This window comes from Bidens hawaiensis, unplaced genomic scaffold, assembly GCF_021521415.1.
Source record: "Bidens hawaiensis isolate Kalapana, Puna unplaced genomic scaffold, B.hawaiensis_p1.1 tig00009039_1, whole genome shotgun sequence".
NCBI classification, from domain to species: domain Eukaryota; kingdom Viridiplantae; phylum Streptophyta; class Magnoliopsida; order Asterales; family Asteraceae; genus Bidens; species Bidens hawaiensis.
In genome coordinates this window covers 477,788-502,361 of record NW_027491661.1, presented here as the reverse complement: position 1 = coordinate 502,361, position 24,574 = coordinate 477,788, and the positions used below count along the sequence as shown (strand labels likewise).

The 24,574-nt window shown below is 35.9% G+C and overlaps 4 protein-coding genes and 1 pseudogene across 4 annotated transcripts; 1 reads left to right on the top strand and 4 right to left on the bottom strand.

Moving 5' to 3' along the window:
- The first annotated feature begins 838 nt into the window (after window positions 1-838).
- On the top strand, window positions 839-2,282 carry LOC143530816 (rubisco accumulation factor 1.1, chloroplastic pseudogene; annotated as a pseudogene).
- A 1,552-nt stretch (window positions 2,283-3,834) lies between these two features.
- LOC143530842 (17.6 kDa class I heat shock protein-like) lies at window positions 3,835-4,308 on the bottom strand. Its single transcript, XM_077026272.1, has one exon. The coding sequence runs from the start codon at window positions 4,297-4,299 to the stop codon at window positions 3,835-3,837; it is 465 nt and encodes a 154-aa protein (XP_076882387.1). The 5' UTR covers window positions 4,300-4,308.
- Window positions 4,309-8,659: 4,351 nt separating this feature from the next.
- LOC143530841 (UDP-glycosyltransferase 76G1-like) lies at window positions 8,660-11,015 on the bottom strand. Its single transcript, XM_077026271.1, has 2 exons — window positions 10,469-11,015; window positions 8,660-9,594 (listed from the first exon to the last, which is right to left on the bottom strand). Exons 1-2 carry the CDS (start codon window positions 10,971-10,973, stop codon window positions 8,732-8,734), a joined length of 1,368 nt encoding a protein of 455 aa, XP_076882386.1. The 5' UTR covers window positions 10,974-11,015; the 3' UTR covers window positions 8,660-8,731.
- A 6,918-nt stretch (window positions 11,016-17,933) lies between these two features.
- On the bottom strand, window positions 17,934-20,278 carry LOC143530815 (UDP-glycosyltransferase 76G1-like). Its single transcript, XM_077026246.1, has 2 exons — window positions 19,762-20,278; window positions 17,934-18,808 (listed from the first exon to the last, which is right to left on the bottom strand). Exons 1-2 carry the CDS (start codon window positions 20,267-20,269, stop codon window positions 17,934-17,936), a joined length of 1,383 nt encoding a protein of 460 aa, XP_076882361.1. The 5' UTR covers window positions 20,270-20,278.
- A 2,275-nt stretch (window positions 20,279-22,553) lies between these two features.
- Window positions 22,554-24,310, bottom strand: LOC143530814 (uncharacterized). Its single transcript, XM_077026245.1, has 3 exons — window positions 24,092-24,310; window positions 23,552-23,996; window positions 22,554-22,961 (listed from the first exon to the last, which is right to left on the bottom strand). The coding sequence occupies exons 1-3, from the start codon at window positions 24,278-24,280 to the stop codon at window positions 22,810-22,812; spliced, it is 786 nt and encodes a 261-aa protein (XP_076882360.1). The 5' UTR covers window positions 24,281-24,310; the 3' UTR covers window positions 22,554-22,809.
- Window positions 24,311-24,574: the final 264 nt, after the last annotated feature.

Below are 24,574 nucleotides of genomic sequence, written 5' to 3'. Positions count from 1 at the left end.
TTGTCGCTCGTTCGGAATTTGCTCGGAAAATATTCGTTCTTTTTCGCTCGATTATAAACGAGCCGCTCCGCTCGGTCCGGTTTGTAAACGAGCCAAGAAACGGTGCGTTCGATTCGGTTCGGCTCGAATATTTTTAATTCGTTTTATATATATTTATATACTCATAAATATATATTTTGTTTTAATAATTATCTTGAATATTAAATATAATATCCTTTAATTATTGAATATTTTCTTGTATTTTAAATGTAAAAAATAATTATATTTAGTTTTCAATATTTAAATATTAAAGATAATTATAAAAATAAGTTAAATATTTGTGCATATATTTATATAAACAATTATTTTTTAATTATTAATTGTTTTATTACATTAATCAAACTTCAACTTTATCAAAAATTACAAGCTACTACTGTTTTTTCTAAAAACTACTAATTTATTTTAATGCACATCATATTCAAAAATTCAAATTTGTTTCTTATAAAATAATTTCAAGGGAAAAAAAAGAGAAAAAAAGTAATGCTCCGAACTCGCTTGATACCGCTCGAAAAATAATATTCGATTCTATTTAGGCTTGGTTTGATTTTTAGCCGCTCGGCTCAGTTCAATTTGAAACGAGACAAGCAATGAACAATCCCTCATTCGATCCAGCTCGGCTCGTAAACGACCCTAAATAAATAAAATATCTGACAAATGATACGCATCAAGGCCAATATTGTCATTGTGTTGGAGTGGCGATATCTGCAATAGGAAAACAGTCACTCTAAAACCCACTCCAAACAGGATAACGTTTTCTTCAACCTCCAACTTCCATCCATCCATCCATCCATCCATCAACATGCTCTCGTTCACTCTAAACCACCCACCACCCACCACCACCCTCCACACCCCATTCCTACCACCCACCCACCCCTTAACCCACCAACACAAACCTACCACCAAACCCCACCACCGAACCACCATCTCCGCCATCATCCTCCCATCCTCATCATCCTCCCAACCCCAACAAAAACAACTCTACCAGCCCTTCCGCCCGCCACCATCCCAATCCCCTATCCCACGCAAATACCGCACCCTCGACACCACCCAACGGCTAGACATCCTCACCAACCGCCTCGGCTTATGGTACGAGTACGCCCCCCTCATCCCACCCCTCATCCAAGACGGCTTCGACCCATCCACCCTTGAGGAAATCACCGGCATCCCAGGTGCCGAGCAGAACATACTTGTCGTTGGTGCTCAAGTCAGAGAGTCTTTGGTTCAGTTAGGTGTGGATGACGCAATCCTTGAGTTCTTTGATAAAGGTGGTGCCGAGTTGTTGTATGAGATTCGGTTGCTGACTAATCGACAACGAGCTGATGCGGCTAAGTACATGCTTGAGAATAAGTTTGACCCGGCTGATGCCGAGACTCTTGCTAGGTCGATTAAGGATTACCCGAGAAGGCAAGGCGATCGCGGTTGGGATTCGTTTGATTACTCGATTCCGGCTGATTGTTTGGCGTTTATGCATTATCGGCAAGCGCTTGAGTATCGCGAGTCCAAATTGAGGGTTCCTGCATTGGAGAAGGCCTTTTCGGTTGCGGTTTCGGATAAGGCGAAGGAATGGATTGGGAAGGAGTTGGATGGGAAAAACGAAAGCGAAGGGGAAGGTCGGGGACGAGTCGGGGGAGTAATCGATGGAGTTAAGGTCCCGGTGGTGAGGTTAAATTTGGGGGAGATTGCGGAGGCGAATGTGGTGGCGGTTTTGCCGGTTTGTGTGGCGGAGGATGGACGAAAAGGGGTGGAGGACGCTCCGTGGGAGTATAGGGGTAAAGGCGATTTCGGCATTGTGGAGGGGGATAAAGGGTGGAGGAGGTGGGTGGTGTTGCCTGCGTGGGACCCGGTGGTCAGGGTGAAGGAAGGGGGTGTGGTGGTGGCATTTCCGGATGCTCGGGGTTTGCCTTGGAGGGTGAACCGGTGGTATAAGGAGGAGTCGATATTGGTGATGGTGGACCGAGGGCGGAAAGAGGTGGTGGATGATGTTGGATTCTATTTGGTGATGATTGAAGATGAATTGAAGGTTGAGAGGGGGTTGATATTGAAGGAGAAAGGGTGTGAAGAGAGTCTTGGAAGTGTGGTTATTGTTGTTAGGCCACCAAAAGAGAGTAATGATGAATTGGATGAACAGGATTGGGATTAAAACATTAGCACATTTTGATGATTGATTTTGGTTTTTTTAAGGATGTTTTTGTCACCGGAATACGGAGGTTAGTATGTTGTATGTGTATTGAGTTATGTTTGTGCATCTAATCAGCATGTTCCTAAAACATATGTGCATGTTATTGTTTAAACACTTCCAACAATACATAATGCCTTAAGATATTCATTTCAACCAGCAACATTACATTCCAATTTGTGCTTTAGCATAAAGTTTTTTTTTGCACCAATTCTACCATTCGCACAAATGAAATATGTGATGGTTAATGCTGATCGACTGGGGAGAAGGTACTAAAAACAAATAAATAGAGTTTGAATGTAGGTATGATAGGACTTGGGAGATGTAAATTAATAACATTGTCATAATAATTAACAAAATAGATATTGAATTTTTAAATTTATAGCATCGACTCATCGCATTAATAAATTTTAGGAATTTTTACATATTTCGCCTTCCTAAACCTTTGAAATTACATATTTCTCCAAAATACAAGTTTTTAATAAAAAATATACAATGCTCTTTAAGCATGGTTTGGGAAAATATGTAATTTCAAAGTTTAGGAAGGGAAAATATGTAAATGCCCCATTTTACACAATAGATTTCAACCTTCAACCCGAGACATCACATTGATGAAAGATATAACCTTAACACAACATATTTGATACAACAATTCATCTTGGCGCAACATATTTCATCTGCGGCACCTCCACGTAGTGTTTAGACACGTCCTGCTGTGACTGGCCGAATTACATCAGCGGACCACCAACGCCACCACAATCCCATAGTCGCCACTTGCCGCCACCAACACTAATATTGTTTTCAGCCAAATACATATTACAAATTAAAATTGTTATGATAAGATCACAACTCTTTTAACTTCATATCTATTCTTTTATGTTCGAATTCCTTAAAACGTTCATACAAATTCCTAACCAAAAAAAAAAAAGAAGAAGAAAGTTCCGTGAAACAAACTTCTTAAATTTTGAAACTTGTTCATATCCAATATTTTTATAAAAGTAGCAGGGAGATCGTAGTTTCTACACCTATCTCGAAGCTTGAAGAAATAGATATTTATAATTGAAGACATACAGAGAAATTCCAATCCACACGCCTTGCTAAATAAATATGTGTAACCACCAACCTAAAAAAAAATACTATTATTCGAAATATAGAGAATGTCCGTAAATCATTCTATTCGGATTCATCATATGTTATTCCTCGATCGTAGTAATTATTTATTTTTATTTGATACTTGAATTACAAGTTTTAAGATTCCTAGGCAATGTAGTAACTTCTATATTCCAGTTCTATATATTTTATTTTTATAAAACTTATTGCTACAGTATATCTATAATGAGACTGTATGTTATACAATAGATCTATTAATTATGCCAAGTGAAAATATCTTTTTATTTTACTTTAATTTAGATTTATAACATTAAAATTACCAAAATTATTAATTTAGAAGTTTTCAATATAATTCTTCTTCATTCACTTTGGTACATAATCCAAACCTTTACATAATAATAACACCACCACAACCTTTTATTCAAGCAAACATGCAAATAAGCATAAAAACTACACCACAAAAACAACACATTATTTCAAACCACCACCATACAAAACCACCACAAAACCTAACCGGAGATATCAATAGCCTTCACCTCCGGCTTCTTCTCCTCCTCCTTGGGCACGGTCACCGTCAACACACCGTTCTCCATCGTCGCCTTGACGCCCTCCATCTTCGCATTCTCGGGCAACCTAAACCGCCTCAAAAACTTGCCACTGCTCCTCTCAACCCTATGCCACGTGTCATTCTTCTCCTCCTGCTCCTTACTCCTCTCTCCGCTTATTTGCAACACCCTCCCGTCTTCCACCTCCACCTTCACCTCTTCCTTCTTTAACCCGGGCAAGTCCGCCTTGAACACGTGAGCCTCGGGGGTCTCTTTCCAGTCGATTCGGGCGTTCGCGATTGCTGCGGTCTCGCGTGAGGGTTCACCGAGGGCGCTGGAGAGCCCATGCAAAGGGTCCCAGAGGTCAAGGGAGAATGGGTCGAATATGTTGCTCCTGGAGCCGGTGAAAAAGCTTGGAATGATAGACATGGTGCTAGAAACTTAATGTGATGTAAGATTTATTTATGACTACTTGGTTTTGCCTGTGAATGAATATGAATATGTGAGTGAGAGGATAGAGAGGACGAGTGCTATTTATAGCTGAGAAGTGATGAGGTGGCTGCTACTGGAAATTGCCAACGCGATTTCTATAAACTTCTATAGCTCTCTGGATAGACAGAGAAGTGAAGCACCTTTATATGTAATATTATTAATTCAAATTAATATGTTTAAATACTTCATATTTTGTATATATATAAAAATTTTATACACAATTATGTTCGCTCTTCAGATCTACATAACACAAGCTTTACATCTCAAATTTCAGGTATCACAGGAAAGCTTAGATAAAAACGCGACATTAAAATGGGGAGACATTCAAAATTTTCGGATGAAAACGCGTAAATAGTTTGCCAACCCAAATTCTATCATCACCAGACTAGAATTTAATCCAACCAGAAAATGTCAGGTGTCAAAAATCCAGTATGTTAATCTAGTAGAACCAACTGGATTTTTTCAAAATTTTGTTTAGATTATTATATTAATATTATTAGTTTTACTTTTATTTGGTTTTTCTTTTATAACTTTTAAAATATATAATTTTATAAAATCTGTAGATACCGTTCCAACATACTTATTTTTATCTATGTGCCGATATAAACTTACTCAAATCCAAGCCGTTTCGATATGCTTGACCTGGCTCGGTTTCGAGTAAATTTTTATGCCGGCATGTCGATAAAAATAAACACGTTTGAACGGCATTTTTCAAAAAAAAAAAAATTTAAGTATATATTTTAAGAGATAAAAGAAAAAAGAAAATAAGTAAAGTTAATTATATTAATAAAATATTCAAAACAAAATTTTGAGAAACTCCAATCGGTTGATTGAAATTTTGAAAAAACCAGACTGTTTGATTGGATTTTTTTTTGAACTTGGCATTTTTTGGCTGGATTAAATCCAGTTGGGTGATTATTATAATTTGGGCTTCTTTATTAGTTTTTGATGGACATTCTTGAATGTTGACCAGTCAATTTAAAGACTATCTCGTGTGTCAATAGATATATAGCCTAATCCCTGTGATAAGTTTTGGACCAATCAAAAACAACTTGTCACCATCAAAGACGATTACTCTCAAAGGAATGAACCTAAGTTGCTCAGAGTGAAGTTACCAACATTAACTATAAATCGAAGGTCTCCGATCAAGGTATGGGGCACCTCACATACCCTCAATTCTTGACTTATAGTTATACTTTTCCCTTCGGATCACTTTATCGACTCTCATCCCGGATGTTGGTCACAGGGAAGACCCATTTCTCGTGACGAGACCAATGGTGGTTGGTTTTTGCGGACTAGAAGTGTTTCACTTAGGGGTGTGCATATTACGGGTTAGACCCATGGAACTGGTTTACAAAACCCGTGAACCGAACTGAAATTTCAAATCAGGTCCGGGTTCGGAATCTGGATTACATAGCAAACCGGGAAACGGGTCAGTTCCGGGTATGTATCGACGGACTAATTCGGAACTGTGAAACCCGCTAAACCCATTCAGTGCTATAACTAGACGGAAGTCTGGAACAAAACCCTGAGTAATCAGTGCTATAATTGGTGATTGATTGTATGATGAATAATTTTGTATTGCTATTTCGGTCAATTAGATTCAAACAGGGACGAATTTTTGGAATGTTGCTCTCTGTCTTGCTTATTGTAGTTTTAGATGTCCAAACAAACCCGTGTATAACAAACCATAAAAAAATATCAAAAAAAAAAAATAATCAGAAGAAGATGTGAAGAAATAAGAAGGAAAAGAGATAAAACAAAGAAAGAACGGAGAAAGTAAATGAAATAAAATTCTATCCCACATTGGTGAAGGAAAGATAATGGAAGGCTTCCACCATGGTATAAGTAAGATTTCTGATTTGTAAACTCTTTATAAAGAAGAGAGCTCACATGATAATATTCTTATGTGCCAAATCACACCCAGTAGTCCTAGCGGAGGGTGCAAAGCACCCGACATGCACGGGCACGGGCAAAGTGCGATGGGCGCAATGTGGCGCTTTGATGGAGAACTTATGTATAAATACGGATGAATTCTGGGCTTCACAACTCGTCCCAAATCATATTTTCCCTCTTATTTTTCTTATATAAGGTGTTGATATAATACCCGAATAGTTGTAACGGTGCCTCTCCGATTGAAAGAAACTTATATACATGAATCCAAAAGCTCTACCTGAACAAGGTAAGATATTGTGTCATCGTGTAAAGTTTCACGTCTCGTGATTATTGTTATGATTATAGGGTTTATACTAACTTAGATATACTAAATTATGCTTAACCTAGGTACTTATCATCAGAAGGCATGTTAAATATAAACTTTTAAGGTGGGACATTCAAGTTTTTGCACAACTCGCATTTGCGTGAGACATCAAATTTTCCAATATTGTCATGATGATTTTATAAAACCATTAAACTCATGAAAGATACTACCAATGTTTTCAAATATATTTTCAAAGGATTTTAAGTACATTACGGTGACTAAGACTCTGTAGACTTGCGGGATGATTACTACTTGTATTGTGGGGTTTTGTATACAAGGCTTGCCTACTGGGTTATTAAACGTTACTTATTGGACAAGTGTTAGCCAATAAGTAATATGACCACAGTCGCATATACAGTCAAGTGAAAGTACCTTTTGGTAATTTGTAAGCAGGCAGATGTAAAAACATCTAAATGCTGTAATTGTAAAATGTGTCATTTACAAACGAATGTACTCACCAGTATTTCCGGCTAATCAAATATTTTTAAACATGTTTTAGGTGACTTGTTAGAGACAAAGGAATGATGCCTACGGACTTCCGGCTTAAATAAGTGGCTTGTCACAAGAATAAAGAAACATGTTATGTAAATTAGAGTTTATCCCTATAAAACCTATGTTTGTATAAAAATGGGTTTAATCCCTACTTATGAAATAAAAATCATGATGTTTTTATAACTCTGATCATTTTTCCTAACAACGATCCTGATGAAATATTCCACTGCAAATTATTTTAATTAAAACCGATACCACCACTAAACGGTCACGGCTCCCCTCCCGGGGTATAGGGAGCGGGGGCTGTGACACCGTGAAACCTGTTTGTACCCGACCCATGAAACTCGTTTTGAAGCCGAACCAACTCAATTGTATATGGTCGGGTTCTGGATATGAAAAATCATTTCGAGATAACTTTTACATTAGTTAACTCATATAATTCTTCCATTCAAAGACCTAAAACATCGATTTGGAACTCGAAAAAAAACGTAATGACGTTAAGTGTTTTTTAACGGAGGACCATTGAGACAAAAAAATAGTTGAAAGGTTGGATTGTTGCTAGTAATTTTTAAAGATGAGATTATTATCGGCTAATACACAAACGATGGGATTATTTATTTCTAATTTGCCCATATTTATTGGTCGGTAGGACCGGAGGGTTAGAAAAGAATAAGCGTTACAAAGGTGAGTTAACACGAATTCAATTAGTATTGGTTACTTTGGTTACGGTATAAACGACATTGGTAAAACGCGAGTGTTAAAAATAAATACAAAATTGTCAAATTAACATATAAAAAAATAAAATACTTAAAACAACATTTATTCAGTCGGTAAAACTCGGGCTATGGTAAAGCTCAAGCGTTGTTCCCGAGGGTTGAGGCTGTAAATCGACTTGAATTTGGTCATTTCAGCTAGGTTCGTTACAATACCGGAAATAAAACAAAATATAAAAATTGAAGTGGATCAATGGGGTGGTGTGGTTCGGTAAAACTTGGGTATTAGTAAAACCTAAGTGTTGTTAGTCATGGGCATTGAGGCAATGAGTCTACACGAAATCAATCGGTTTCCTCATGTTTATTACGGTACCAGAAAAAAAAATCGTTTGGTTATATCATTGCAAAACAATAGTTTGTGAGAAGCATAAGTATACAAACTCCTTCTTATAGAGAGGGCTAGATAACTAATAATTAACTCGCGAAACTCAACCAAAACATGATTTTTCTTTTTATAAAAAAATAATAACAAAATTTTATTTTTTTAAATAAAGTTTACCTTTTTAAAAAAAGACTCGACATCTATCTTACGTGTATTGCATAGACGCAATATTGTTGTATTGCAAACAGTAAGAATACTGTTGTATTATATATACGTAATATGGCAACCGAACGTCTTTTTTTTTTCTTTTTTTAAAGAAACAACATATAAGAATGATAAAATAAAAAAATTAAAGTATTTTTAAACTAGGTTTTTACGATTTCTTTATTAGCCTTCTCTTTAGTCTTTAAAGGAATTTCCGCCATGATACACTGATTTGAATATGACATTTCTTAATTAAATATTCCATTCAAGAAATAAAAATGTATAGCATCGTCACAGTGAAATTGCTAAATCAGAAACTTAAAATGACGAAATATAATTAACAAGAGACTCAATTGATTCAGTCGAAGAGCCACCTTTTATTATAGAAACATTTGCCTTTTGTTTCCAAGCTCTAGCTCTATCTCTAATCTCTTTTCCTTCTTCATCCACCATTACTCTTCTTATGGCATTTGAAATCTCTTCTCTTTGCAACCCATTCTCTAAATATACCCCTATCCTTAAAACTTGACTAATGAATCTTGCATCTAGTGGTTGATCACCCAAAAAAGGTGAGCAAATCATAGCAACGCCTTCGCAAACACTCTCCAATGTCGAGTTCCATCCACCATGTGTCCAAAACGCACCTGTTGCTTCATGAGCTAGCACTTCCTGTTGAGGAGCCCATTCCACAACTCGCCCCTTTTCCCCTGGGAACCCATCAGGCAGTGACTCAAGCCATGTTGAACCGGTTACAAGCCCAGGTCGGACCACCCATAAAAAAGGTTGCTTGCTATTGACCAACCCATGAGCTATTTCCAAGTATTCTTCCTCCTTCACTTGACTTATGCTACCAAAACTAACATACAGTACAGACTTGGGTAGTTGCTGGTCTAACCAAGGAAATACGGTTCGATCTTGTTCTAGTAAGCTGCTAGACGAAGCAGCAAAATACTTGGGGAATGGAAACAAGAAACGCGGTATCGAGAAATCAATTTGAACCCTTTGGAGCTCGGTTTCTTCAAGTTCTTTGAATGAGTTCCAAATGATTCCTGATGATGCCTTTGCTTGTTTAACCATGTCACCTATCAACTCCGCGTAGGGATCCTTAATGCTTTTTATACCCATCTTTAAGATGTCTTTCACTTTTAGTAAAGGAAACTCCTCCACATGTTCTTCCCAATCTTAGAACCATCAAAATTTAAGGGGAAATCATGAGTCAAAGACAAGCATATGTTATTTCATATTACTCTATTAGAATATCTACTCCTTCAAGACCTACTGTATGTTAACCTCTAGTTCGTTTCTAGTTATAAAAAGATTATTGGAATATTTGATAAAATTTGATGAACTTAAGGAAATTATTATTATCATAATTTTTAAAGGCAAATTGAAAATAAATAATCTCATCTTTTGTGTCACCTTTAAAAGTCACTAGCAACGGTCCAACCTTTTAACTATTTTTGTATCAACGGTCCTCCGTTAAAATCACTTAATGCCGTTACGTTTTTTTTCTGAGTTTCAAACCGATGTTTTAGGGCTTTTGATCGGAAGATTGATACGAGTCAACTAATGTAAAACTTATCTCGAAACGATGAATCAAATGGATTGATTTTTGTTAATTGAAAATTCGAACACCCGAATTGAAGCACTATTTCGTCGTTTGAATCACCGTTTTGAGATAAGTTTTACATCAATTGGCTCGTATATTTATTCCGATCAAAAGCCCTAAAACATCGGTTTGAAACTCGGAAAAAACGTAACGGCGTTAAGTGTTTTTTAACGAATGACCATTGAGACAAAAATAGTTGGACTGTTGGTAGTGATTTTTAAAGGTGACATTATTATCGGCAATACAAAAAAGTTGTGAGATTATTTATTTCCAATTTGCCTTTTTTAAATAACTTTAGTGGAACTCAGAGAAAAATTTGGTTACTCCATTGATGAAGTTTTCATCTTAAAAATTAATCCTATTTTGTTAACTTATCCTGTCAGTAATTATGATCACTAGTAACAAAAAACGTAAAACGAAAAGAGATTAGTTATGAGCGAACTTACGGCTTTGGTCAAGTGTGAAGTAACCACGATCATCAAGAAGGGGTATTGAAGAATAAACAATAGTACTATACACGCTAGTTGTCCTCAAAACAAGCCTTGGGAGGTTAAGACTATCGGCTACCGATTGCGTGAAGTGCCAAAGTGCATCGGTGATCAAACACGACACGGGTTCATCTTTCCCCGAAGCTAGCAACCGTTCAAGTTGAACTCGTAGTTCATCTGCACCCTCTTGTTTGAATATGAACTTATGAGCAAATTCAATCAATGATGATTTGGAAAAGTGTTCATTTTCAGGACCGTTGTCGAGGACGGATATGAAAGTGAAGTGAGGATAATTAGAGATTTTGGGGGCGTTGAAGTTTGTGTGGAGGATGGTGATACTGAAGCCTTTTGAGTAGAGTAGATTTGCAAGCTGAAGCATCGGGTTTATGTGGCCTTGGAGTGGCAACGGAAATATGATTATTCTCCGGTGCACACGAACGGTGGTTTCCGGTTGGTTCTCCATGGTGATTGACAAATGTTTTTGGCAGATCTGGTTGTATTTTTATAACAAAATATTGATGGTAGTGATTTTTAAATGATATGATGACAATTGATAGTGTACAAACAAGTTAAATATATATAAGATATTAAAAGAGAAAAATAATCTATAATATATATAAACAAGAACCCTAAAATCTTACGTGTCGCGATACGGTCGCTCCCCCTCTTTTATGGAAGCCACCAGATTGCTTAATTTTTAAATGAAGGTCTTTCATTGATTTAACCCAAATTCATGGGTGGTCTTACCAAACCCAGATAGCTTTTAAACGGGTTATAACATTTCATTAAATTAAAAATTAATTTTACCAATTATTTGATATGAAAATCCTATAAAATAGGGATATACTAAAATTTAATATCCCATTTTATTTAAAAAAAGATATTATTTATAATTAAGAAATAATTTTATAATAAAGAAAATAAACGGGTAATAGGTATCAACAAACCAAGATAGCTTTTAAACCGGATTATAACATATCATTTATTTGTGAAACCATTTTATCATCAAACCTCAAGTATATTAATTATTAACTTTCTTACAATAAATAAAATTAAAATCTAAATATACATATATAAATATTAAAAACAAATAATGTAAAACAACCCCCGTAATACGAGGAATAAAATTTAGTATTTTATAAATCTTGTCAAACGAAATGATCACCATCAATTATTTCTTGAAAGCTAACGATCTCGGCGACTATATTTCAAACGACCAAATAAGCACGCCAACTTAGACAAGATATTTGTATATTTTATAAATAGAAAAATTGTAGGGTTACATTAGACAAGTTTAGATCACGTACAACCATCCATAACAATAAACCTTTGCAAACTCTCCCACATCATATTTCAATTTTCTCTTAAAAACCTTTACTTTTTTCACAATAATAAACTTTCACAAACCATCATCATCACATGATTCACATCATCACCTACCTATCTCTATAATTAATTTAATTTTACTTAAATTAATTTTATAACAAATTTAGTTTTAATGTTTCGTATTTATTTAAATGATACATCAAACATTTAACAAATATAACTTTAAAAAAGCATTTAAAAAATATAAATTTAAAAATAAAGCATTTAAGAAATAAAATACATTTTATTAAACATAAAAATAAAACATACATAAAAATAAAAATAAAGCATTTAATGTATCTAGTGTGTTTTTTTAGAACAACCAACTAAGTAAAGTCGGGTACTTCGAATGTGGCCCCCGATGGCTAAAGGTAGCCCGAGCCAGCCATGAGTCCGGACAGACGGAGCCCCTAGCAGTCCACCTATTGAGGGATTCCCCGGATAAAAACCCGACACCCACGCTCGCCAAACGGCACGACAGCGAGTAGCCGGTAAAACCGGGTGAGATCAGGACTCGAACCCTGACAGGCCAAGGTCATCCCTCGTATCTTCTATATAAATTGGTGACAGTGATGTTTGATCCCCCTTACCTCTCACTAGTAAAGTGAGCGCTCTATCATTGAACCACATCCAATTTATCTAGCGTGTGTTAATTTATATAGTGGAGTTTATAATTATTTAATATTTTTGTGGAAGTTGAAATATCATTGTCATTTATTTAATTATTATTTTTTGTTATTTATTTTCCAATTTGTATTGGGAAGCGTTTAAATTTCCATTCATTATTTCTTTTCCACGTTGCATGAGTAGAGGGCCCACTTTTAAGTCTTTTGTAGGGTTCCAGGTACAAACCTACGCCATAACTTCAATCTTCACATCGGTGGAGTCCTTACTTTGCTCGGTCTATGATATGCTACATGCATTCAAACTTTGGGCCATGGAGCATGTTACAGTTGCTCTAAGGGCGGGAAAGTCATGCCAATACAAGAAGATATCACAAGACAATGATCTCACGTATCTAAAGATGGGGCGATGTTCTCGTGCGACATTGTTTTGCCATTCATCGTCACCTCAACCATGCCGCTTCTCTCCTAGCTTTCACTTGTCAACATGTAATATTAGATAAGTTTTCTTTTGGGTTTTCAAAAGTCAAAACGGTAAACAACCGGTTATATACATGCTTTGTTTATTCAAAGAAGTATTGATGGTTGGGTAAAAGTTAGTTATTATTATATATTTATTAGTTAATTTTAGGTTAATAAATGAATGAACATTGGTACTTTAAGCATTGTTTACCTGTTTTCAGGATTTTGGAAGTTATGGAGCTTAACGAGGATATTTACGGCTTTGGAATGAAGATCGAGAAGTGAAAGATTGGACGTGCACGCATCACGAGGCATTCAAGAAAAGAAAAGAGAAAAATCTGATTTTTTACATCTTCGCGATACGCGAAGATGCAAAGAAGGGCAACTTCGCGATACGCGAAGTTGCAGAATTACGGCCGCGACTATTTTGTCCTTCGCGATACGCGAAGAAGCATCCCTTACATTTTCGCGATACGCGAAGATGCTTATGTCGGCCAAAAATTTAGTTTTGCCTTATATAAACCCCTTAACCTCCCCATTCGGCTACTTACGACTTCCAGAGGCAAAAGTGGCTGCTTATGACGATCTTCCATCATTCCAAGGCTTCCGGTTCATCTCGGGATTGCATGTTAATCAAGATAAGTGATATAATCGATATGTCAATGCTTGGCTAAGTTTCTTGTTCATTCTAGGGTAGGTTTTTGTGTATTTTAACTTCTGACCAAATTCGTATGCTTAATGTTTATAAGCTTGATTGAGTTATTGCCTTAGTCTTGCTTAATTTGTGATTGATTATTTAAACAATTTGTGTTTGGGATTATTAATTAATACATTATTTGTTTGGTTGTGTTCATCAATATTTAAGAGTTTAAGCTCTTGTGTAATTGATTAGTTATCATCAAATATTGTCTTTTAATTGGTTTTAACAAACATAAGTTGGTGATTAGGTAAACCGAGTTTCATTGTGTCATCAATTCGGTTAGGGTATCATTTGACATCACAATCCAACTACTAGGTTTAGTAATTACTGCGTAATCAATATAATCGAATCTGGGATTAAGTTGAATGTCACATTAACCGAACCTAGAATGAATACTTTTATTAATATTATTTACAAATCATTTGTAAGTAATTGTTAGTTTTAATTAATCTTTTTCTAAAAACCGCTTGACATCGTCTGTTCTCCTTAGTTTAATAATTAATTTAGTAATATTAAATTAGCACTTTACTTGAGTTCCTGTGGAGACGACCTTACTTACCCGTACTAGTTTATAGATATTTAAGTCTTTAATTAATTGTTTTTGAGTAGACCACGACAGCTTACGACAAGTATATAACTGGTTATATACCGTTATTTATAGAATCAGGATTTATCGGGTTGTTTTTTGAAGGAAAAAGAGTTAACCGATACTCAATTAGCAGGACTGTCACATAAAAAACCCCGAAAAGTCCGGCCGGATTAACCCGATACCCGATTAGCTAAAGTCAATGAGAAAGTGGTGTTGATCAGATAGAACGGTATACTACGCAAATTATATTCCAGGGTGGTACGTTCGGCCTCCTAATCGAGTTTTCGATTAATCGGTCCGGATTAACTTGATACCCGAACCAGTACGACGAGCATATTAGAGGGCAGGCTTCCTTATTCGGGTGGAGCTCGTCAGACGCTTTTAGATTAGGCTCATAAAACCAAATTTAGTTATACTTATGTTGAATATGAATCTTATCTTTTAACCTTAAAGCTTTTGTTGCATCTGAAGTTTATACATTGACAAAATCCTATTGAATATCATTTAATTCAAATATGTGTTCTAGAGTTTAAGTAAATTACATATGATTGTTGATTAAAACATATAAGGTGTCATGCTATTTGATGTTATTATTATACAAATACACAATCAAGTAAATATTATTAGCTTTCAAATATGTGACCAAAAAATTTAATTGTGTACTAAACCTAAACCGTTATTAGTGGTGGTCCTCTACCATGTTCTCCTACAAATCAAGTTAATTAAAATGTTATTTTAAATAAATTAAATGGCTTTTAAAAATAATTCAATATATATAGAATGATTTTAATTTTTTTCAGTAGTTACTTCTAACCGAACATATCTATCTTGCAGTTCCTACAAACTAGGGATGTGACGTTGCAGTTGCTATTGTAGTGGATACCACTCTATAAATTGGTATCATCATGAATTAATTTTATAGTTTTCAGAAATCTCAATCATTGTAACTCACCTATCTTTCGTGATATTGTGCAGAAGCCTGAAAGAAGACTGTTAATATTTGTGGATGCTGAAGGAGTATTAAAGCTATATATAGTTTTTGCATTTCAGATGCAAATATTTTTCATAAGATTGTTCTTTTGTCAAATTGATATTTTTGCCATCATACAGGTTCTCATTGTCATTGATTCAAGTCATCATAGTTTAGATGATATAAAAAGCTCAAATTCTCCTAAACTAAATGCCAAAATAGAATTTGATCAAAGGCAGGAAAGTTCCTTTCTTTTAAGAAGAAAGATTATCGGTTTCAATTCCTTTTATTGGGATTTCTGTTATGAGTTCTCAACCACATGTACCATTAATCGAAAATTTGCTACAAACGCAGGGGTAGTTTAACCATTTTAGTATTTTACAATAATTATGAATTTTCCCACTTTGCAGGAGTTGCTCTTTGGTGATTGATTTAGTTCCGCAAAAGTTTTCATTAAAAATGTTTTCTTTGAAAGTTGATAACCAACTTCCAACCACACCTTACCCTATTATATATCTTTTGTCCATGAATACAAGCAAATCTCAACTTCTTAGATTATTACTAAAGATGACATTTTGAGGGTAAAAGGCGGACTCATATAACAGTTCATATCGGACAGTTCATGTGAGTCTGTATTGTCATTTCCCGTTGCAAAGTGGAGGAATAAAGATAGAGCATTGTTTTCATTCAAGCATATATAATTTTTAAGGTATGCGCTATAATAAAGTCTATTTGATGTAAAATGGGTTGAAATTGCTACATGTGAGTGATGGGTCTGTTTGACCAAGAATTGCTTTTTGTTCAAAATTATAGTTCTATGCTAATTAGTATTTCCAATATGATCACTAAAGTAACACTATATTAACAGTAAACTAAATTATTTAGGAGGATTTATGCATTAAATTACAATTTGGGTGCTTTTTGACATGTTTGACCGTTTCGACCTGTTTGACCACTTCTTGACCCAGTTAATCCTTAAGTAGGTTGAGATTACCACTTGTATGAATGACTAATTTTACTGTAGAATGCAATGCAAGATGCCATCTAAGGGCTGTTTGACTTTTATAACAGTACCTTCAATGTTCCATAGCAAAGCAATACCGCACAAGGATTCAGTCATGCATTCTCTTTCCTCAAATTTCAGTGTAAATATTGTACCGCCCGTCAAACTCAAAAGTCAAATGGGGATTGTTTTACATTGTTGAAAGTCAAAGTCAAACCTCCCATTTTCTTCCATCAGTTGTGCCAACTGGAGCATCTTGGCAGAAAATTTATCACCTAGCAGGAAATCAGAAGAAAATATTCATGGTGAATAAAAGGTTGACCAAGCACTTTGACCGAACAAAAGAGTTAGGGATCTCATGGATGGTGATTGTACGTGATAAAGAAATTAAAGGAACTGTGAAGCTTAAAAAAAATAAGGTATTATTTACGGGTTACATGTCGAAACCGTGTTTTTCAAGAATGGGTGATGAGTAAAATTAACCCGGAATAGGTGGTATTTTCAATTATTAACGAGTTAGTTAACCGGTCAAAGTTATCCCGGTACTGTTTAAAGGTTTGGTATTATTGACCTGTCATGTATCGAAACCGTGTTTTAAAGAACGGGCCAAAAGTTATTATTAACGGGTTTCATGCTGAAATTGTGTTTTTAAAAAATGGGTTCAAAAGGTTTTAGTAACGAGTAAAAATTACGCCAAAAACGGTTATTAATTTCTTTTTATTAATGGATTACTTAGCGGGTCAAAATTATTGGTATCGTTAACAAGTTACAGGCATAAGCAGTATTCGTTATTAATGGGAAATTTATCTCGGTGTGTAAAGGTTTGGCATTATTAATTTGTTACGTGTCGAAATCGAACGTTTCTAAAGCTTTTATATTATTGAGAAAAAGCTAACCTTGAAACGGTAATATTTTCTTCTTATTAACGTTGTGGGAATTGATAGTTTGATATGTGAAGGTGTTGCAACATGAAATTTCCGGCATGTGATAGTGGGGTCCTTGCTCGGATGCAAGAGAAGCAACATTGCATCAAGACAAATTGCACGAGTTCATATAAGTATATAACTCGAGTACAACAAATATTTCATGTTTTTTTTGGATGTTTTGTATAAAAGTTTTATAATATTTTGGTTACATCAACGTAGAGCAACAGCTTTGACAATTTCATTTTGGCCAATTTCAACACTTTCGCTTATTTGCTTGATTTGATAATTTTAAGTTAGTTTTAAGAGAGGGAGCTTAGATGAATGAGTGAAATTTTTGTGTTAGAAATGGGACGGTGTTCCCGCCAGGGTCATGCAGCATCGGACACCTCCCCGAGACCACTTCGCCCCCCCTTACTGAATTAATGTAGTGACCACAATTCTGTATTGATTTTTCCGTCCAGCAGACGGGTAAAGTACTAGTTAATCTAGATAGCCAAAAATAAAAAGGATTGGTATGAATAACCCATATTATGCTACTACTTTTTTATTAAGAATTAGACATCCCCTTCAAGAAACAAGGCATGTTATAGCAAGTGTGCTAGCCTCACATATGGTAAAAGGTCAAGAAATTCAAAACAATGTTCTGTAAATTTGAAGTTAAGATTAATCTGCTAATTATTTTAAAGAAACAAACTCCAAGCCATCTTATTCATTGTTCTTAACTATTCCATTCTAACAACTTCAGTTCCAAATGGGCATACTTAGCAAAAACTAATTTTTGTATATTACAGTGATGATATATACGCAACTAAGCTCTTTAATGATTCATTAGAAGAGCCGCCTTCATCTAGTGAAAGGTTTACCTTCTCCTTAAGACGGATTACTCTTTTACGCATTTCTTCTCCATCTTTATCCATCATTATTCTTTCGATTGCCTTCGCGATTCCCACCCTCTCAAACCCATCCTCCAACAAAATACCGATTTTCCAAACATCACCTGCGTATCTTGCAATTATTGGTTGGTCAACGAAACAAGGCGAACAAATCATGGGAACTCCTTCACATATGCTTTCCAATGTTGAATTCCATCCGTTATGAGTCCAAAAACACCCTGTTGCTGGATGAGCTAGTACTTCTTGTTGAGGACACCATTTCACTATACGTCCTCTATCACCCACGCTTTCCATGAACTTTTCAGACAATGACTCTATCCATTCAAAACCAAGTACCATCCCTGGTCGAACCACCCACAAGAATGGTGAACTCGTATTTGCCAACCCATATGCCACTTCTTGAAACTCTAAATCAGTAATACGTGCAACACTCCCAAAACTTGTGTATATAACAGATTTGGGAGGTTGTGTGTCTAGCCATGAAAGAATATCCCGGTCTTGTTTGATCGAACTACTTGAAGGCGCTGGGAAGTGCTTGTGAAATGGACCTAAAGTGAAGCTAGGAACTTGAAAATCTTGGTTGATTGTTTCTAGTTCAGGTTCTTCGAGTTCTTTAATAGTGTTCCATATAAGCCCGGATGACGCCTTCATCTGTTTAAGCATGTTAGCCACAAGATCCCCGTAACCTTCAGGGTTAACTGCTATCTTCAACATATCTTTGCCTTTTATTAGTGGATATTCTGGCACCGATGCCTCGTACCCAGGATCTGTTAAAGTGAAAATATTAGTATGCATTATTTAAGTATAGTGGTTTACATAACTATGTCATGGTTTAGCACATTTTTTAGGATCTGATGAGATATATATGATATTCAATCATTGCTGTTGATGGAAATTTATCACGGGATACACTAATATGTATAACATGTTCGGATTATATACAAATCGACACGTTAATAAATAATATAAATGAAAATGTCTAAACGGGCATGATTCAACTGCTTAACTCGCTAATAACTCGCTCAAGGCCATGCGTAATGGTTAATACACTTGAAGGAGGAATTTTTCGCACCCTATAATGTCCTATTACGCATGGCCTAACAATTAGGGGTGTTCATAACTTGAATCGAATTCGAAAAATTCGAAATTCGCTTTGATTCGAATTTGATTATTAAGATTCAAATTCGATTCGATTCGATTCGTATTCGAGTATGGTAATCGAATATGAATTTATGATTTATTATTTGATTCGATTCAAAATTCGAATTCAAAATAGGGAAAAGTGAATATGTGGCTGTTACCTTGTTTTAAAAAAGCGCGCTTAAGGCGAGGTGAGGCGAGAAGCGGCCCAAGGCGAGTACCTCAACGCTTTCGCCTACCCAAGGCGAAGCTTGTGCAAAAAGTGAACGCTTTTTGTGCTTTTGTGCGAAGCGAGGAGGCGAAGGCTATATGTACAAAAGCGACCAGTTAGCCCATTTCAATCTAACCTTTATAATTAGCCATTTCTAGACTTTTCACATTTGAGAATAAACTTTTAAAAGTTGAAACACTTTTAAGCTGTGTTCTTTTGGAAACACTTTCGAGTAATTTGGTACTCTATAACTTGTTTTTATGCTACTCTTATATTTTGAACGATTATTTGGATTATTCAATTCAATTAATTTGCAAATTCGTTATTCGATTCGATGAACACTTCTAGTAACAATATTACGAAACCGACCTTGTTTGGTAAGGTTAAAGCGGCCCTCCTTGGAAAAGGGTACAGCGCCATAACCAATGGCGCACCCGAGACTGCTGGTCCGGAGCACCATCCGGACCAGCTTCAAGTCATCAGCGATGCCTTGGGTGAAGTAGAACATGGCATCCGAGATTAAACAAGCAACTGGTTCCTCATCCAACAAATCAATCAGACAATTCCTAAACGGGTCTTCACAGCTTCTATTGAGGTACTTAACGTAAAAGCTAGGATCTCGATTGGTCGACCGCAGGTGGTCGACCTCGGAAAACTGGTCGTTGATGGACCGGAAATGGAAGTGAGGATAGGTTGAATGATTTGGAGAGTTGAATTGGGTGTGTATGATGGTTATATTAAAGCCTTGGGTGTGAAGAATGTTTGCAAGCTGAAACATGGGATTGCTGTGGCCTTGGAAAGGTAGCGGAAATAATATTATTCTCCGGCGAGTCTCCGGCGACTGGACAATGGAGTTTTTCACATGGGTTTGATCCATGACCAGGTGTTTGTGTTGCTACCACAAGACAAGCATCATCTGTTGCTTTTGTAGTTTTCCACATGGGTGGTAAACACCTCATCAACCAAATGGTTTACTTATCTTATTATGATTTCCACAATACATTTACCGGGGTTTTCCCTTCTTGTAGAATTGTAAATTACCGGTTTTACGGTTAAATATAAGTGGGCGTGTGTTACGGACCAGCATTTATTTAATACTTTTAGTTTTCTTGTGTGTGAAGCACTTGGTCAGATCCAACAGGTCATATATAGTAATGTTATATTTTAAAATTATTAATGTTATTTTTAAAAGACTTGATTTTAAAATTCAAAAGTGTGATGGTAATTAGTAACGCTGTTTGTCTTCCATATGTAGAGCATGTTTGAGATTGAGTTTTAAAAATGCTTATTGGCTTATTGGTGTTTTTAAAAAGCCAATAAGTTAAAGTGTGTTTTGTAATCATAAAAATCTTTTTTATTTTAGCTTTTTAAAAGAGTTAAAAAGCAGACTTTCAAAAGCCCCAAATTCTGACTTTTCAAAACGGTTTTTTTTTAAAAAAAACTAATAAGCTAATAAGCATTTTTCAAACTCAATCCCAAACATGCTCGTAATATGTAATGGTGATGTTTGAATTTAATGTTAGTCAGATATTAAAGAGTGAATATATTCTTTTTAAATAGTAAAACGCATGCCTTCAGTCTTCGGAACGACTTCAACTTATCCTTACAGCCTAGCCTAATTTGCTTAGATAGTTAGGCTATGTGTACAGGAGGGGTAACATTGGAGGCGATTTTTGGTACGTGACGCCACGCTAGCAGGACGGGCAACTTTCATTTTAAGGTGTAGTGGTTTATGGCCCAAAATCGTCCCAACACATCGCCACGCCATTTTTTTTCTTTTTATAATTAAAATAAATAAATAAAGCTTAGTTAAATTAAATTAAATAAGTAAAAATGCAGGAAAATTAAAAAATAAATATTAAAATAAAAAAATACATAACAAAAATTAGAAAAAAAAAAACACTTCCCATTAAGCATGAAGGCATGAAGGCATGTTTTATATACCGCTAATTGAATGTGTTTTTAGCTTCTCCATTAAGCATGCTTTTCTCTCCATTAAACATGCTTTTATAAACATTTAACATATCCAAGTAACACTTCCCAAGTTATTCACACAACCCAAAAATGATATAAACTCTATTCATTTATATAATTGAAACTTCGTCTAACAATTATATTTTAGCATTCGATATGTCACCGCATTTTTTGTGCGATAAGTGTGCATTTGTGTTTGAATTTGTGTGTATTTATCTTGTATTTTATTCATAGAACAAATCATTTTTAAGAAGAGGAGAAAGAAATTAAAATTTAGCTAAGTGACAGGGTTGTTAATGGTGATGGCAACTTTGAACATATAATGTTATATTTTAGCATATAATCTTATGTTCTGACAAAATCTTTTGCAATGAATTTATTTCAGATCATGAATTCAGGCCTTTTGGCATTTGGTGTCACATATTGTACAAGTGCCATAGCCCCAACCCCCTCAGGTGTGGTGAGTGGGCTCATGCATGTCATATTGTCATGTCATGTCATGGGGCAAGGATGGGCATGGATTGGGTATGAGGTGTTTAAGTGGGAATGTTTGTGACAAGTTATCCCACACTTCTATCTTTTATAAGAATCAAATAAAACAAAGTGAAGTGTACAAACCGGATTTTCCAAACCAGCTTGGTTCCGGTTTGGGTCAACGAAAGTTAAACAAGATTTTGTTTAAACTCGGTTTGATACCAAACCAACTATAGTTTTTCACAGATTCGAGAACGGATTTTACCTGTTCAACGGAGGGTTTCCCAACCCGATTACAAATTGGTGGTTCGGTTTCTAACCAATTCTTGCCAAACAAATTTCAATACTAGTTACCGAGTTTTGTTCACCTTTAAAGTTACTCCCATCATTGTTTTCTATTTAATTTTAGAAACATAATATATGTTGATGGTTGATACAAATACATGATAGCCGATATTTGAAGAAATCCCAAACGGCACGTAAAATATCTTAAGTATGGGAGGGAACGCACTTCAAACAATTAATCATGAGCCTTTTTTGAACCCAACTTTAAAATAACACCCCAAACCATACATCTATCATTTATTATACTTACCAACTTATTGGTTACAAGAATTTACTTTACAAACAATAAAATAAATATCAATAGTAGTAATATAAAAATAAAAAGATAGAAAAGACGAGTAAAAAGCATGCTGACAATATCAGAAAACCATTCAAAATTTGGGCCTCTTTTATTAACTTTGAATTAAAGAGACATCCATTCCACATCCCGAAATACACTTCCCCCTTTTCAACAAAAAACAAACCCACGCTTCAAATATTACTATTTACCCCCTTACACTTCTTTCTCCCAACCAAAACCTACCCCCAACAATACTTGCTTTTCAAATTCCTACCTTAGCTTATTAAAATTCTTCAATACCCTATACCTATACCATTGATGAACTTCTACCTATTTTTTAACCTTCAGTATGTCCATTCTTGAGGGAGGACAATTTCTTGTGCTTCACGGCCAGTGCTCCGCCGTGGTGGTGGAATGAATCCGGCGAGGATGTTTGGTTGTTGTGGTGGAGCAATAATGGGGTCCATGTTTTTGTTGAATGGCTGAGCTACTCCAGCTGTTTAAATTTAATTCCAAAAAATATAATAATTAAATTAATAATTATGACGAACAGAACATCAATCAAGTCACTAAAAGAATGCATTAAAACGACATAAACTATGTTCCATTAAAGGCTTTCAAAAAAATATATATCAAAGTAATTAAAATAAACAAGCTGAGCTCGAACTAAACCCAAGTTTGCTATCAGTTTGAGATAGTGACTCACTAGACAAGCTCGAACTTTAAAAAAAAAGCCCGAAACAAGCCAACTTAAAGTTCAAGCTTTAAAAAAGAGCTCGAAACGAGCTAAACACACGCTCAAGCTATTGTAAGTCAAAATGAGCCGAGCTTGAGCCGAGCTTGAGCCGAGCTTGATAAAACCACTCACTAGCCGAACTCGAGAATTAGAAAAAAGAAAGCTCAAAACGAGCAGAGCTCAAGCTTAAGCTTCAGAAAAAGAGTGCGAAATGAGCCGAGCTCAAGCTTGAGCTTCAGAAAAAGAGCTCGAAATAAGTCTAGCGTAAGCTCGAGCCATCGTAAGTTAAAAGGAGCCGAGCTCGAGCCTAATCAAGCTTGAAGTGACTGATTTACACCCATGTTACATACCTGGTTTTTTATTAAATTCCGGTGGAAAATTCGGGTAATTACGTGGCAAAAACACGCCGGTACCCGCACGTTCTTTCCTGACAACGTTATTAGAACCGACGGCGTGTTGACGGCGTTGGGGTTCAACCGGAAGTTGAGGCCAACCAGACTGACGGAACCCTAACGGTCCGCCGGTAACTCTTTGAGAAAAATAATGAGAAACCGGAGCTCCGGCTGGACGTGGGGCTCCGAGTAAACCTCTATTACCATAAACGGCGTCGTTCATGCTGCTCATTTTCATCTTCAATTTCATCATGGCCACTTGCTCTGCAGCGGCGTAAATTAGATCCCAAGAGTCTTCATTCCGGTGACCAAACGGCGTTGTTGGAGTAGACCAAGCCTGAGTGGGCCCGGAAACATTCCACTTAAATGTCGATTCCGGCGAACCAGCAAAACCGCTTTTCGTCTAAATATATTTTTTTTTAAGTTAGAAAAAATTAAAATAAATAATAATAATAATAATAATAATAATAATAATAATAATATTGTAACAAAATTAACCTTGAGAGGTGGGTAAGGGATTTTGAAGCGCTCTTGTAAGGAAACAGAGCGAGTGAAGCGGCGAGTTAACCCAGTGACGTCATCATCGTCACTCTCGGACTCGGTGGAAGAGGAGTAGGCGAGGTCGCCGGTGAGAAAGTCCGGCGGGAGGCAGGTGGCGAGGTCCGGGAGAGTGTGAGAGTGAGACATTTGGGGGAAGAGAGTTTAATGGATGGATGGAGAAGATATGATAATGAAAGTGGAGGGAATGTTGGTTTCCTTTTTATTAAGGTTTCTAGGTCTTTTTTTCGTTTTTTCTTTAATGAACTATAATTGAATAGCAAAAGGCGACCTCATACGTCTGCTATTGTTAATAGCGTTGAATGCCTCAAGCTCACCCGTTTCCTAGTCTGGATAAACATGTTGTCAGAAGACCTACTCTGGTATATCTTGGTTGGGTTTGTATTTGAATTTGAGATCTTACAACCTATGTTTCATATTTTC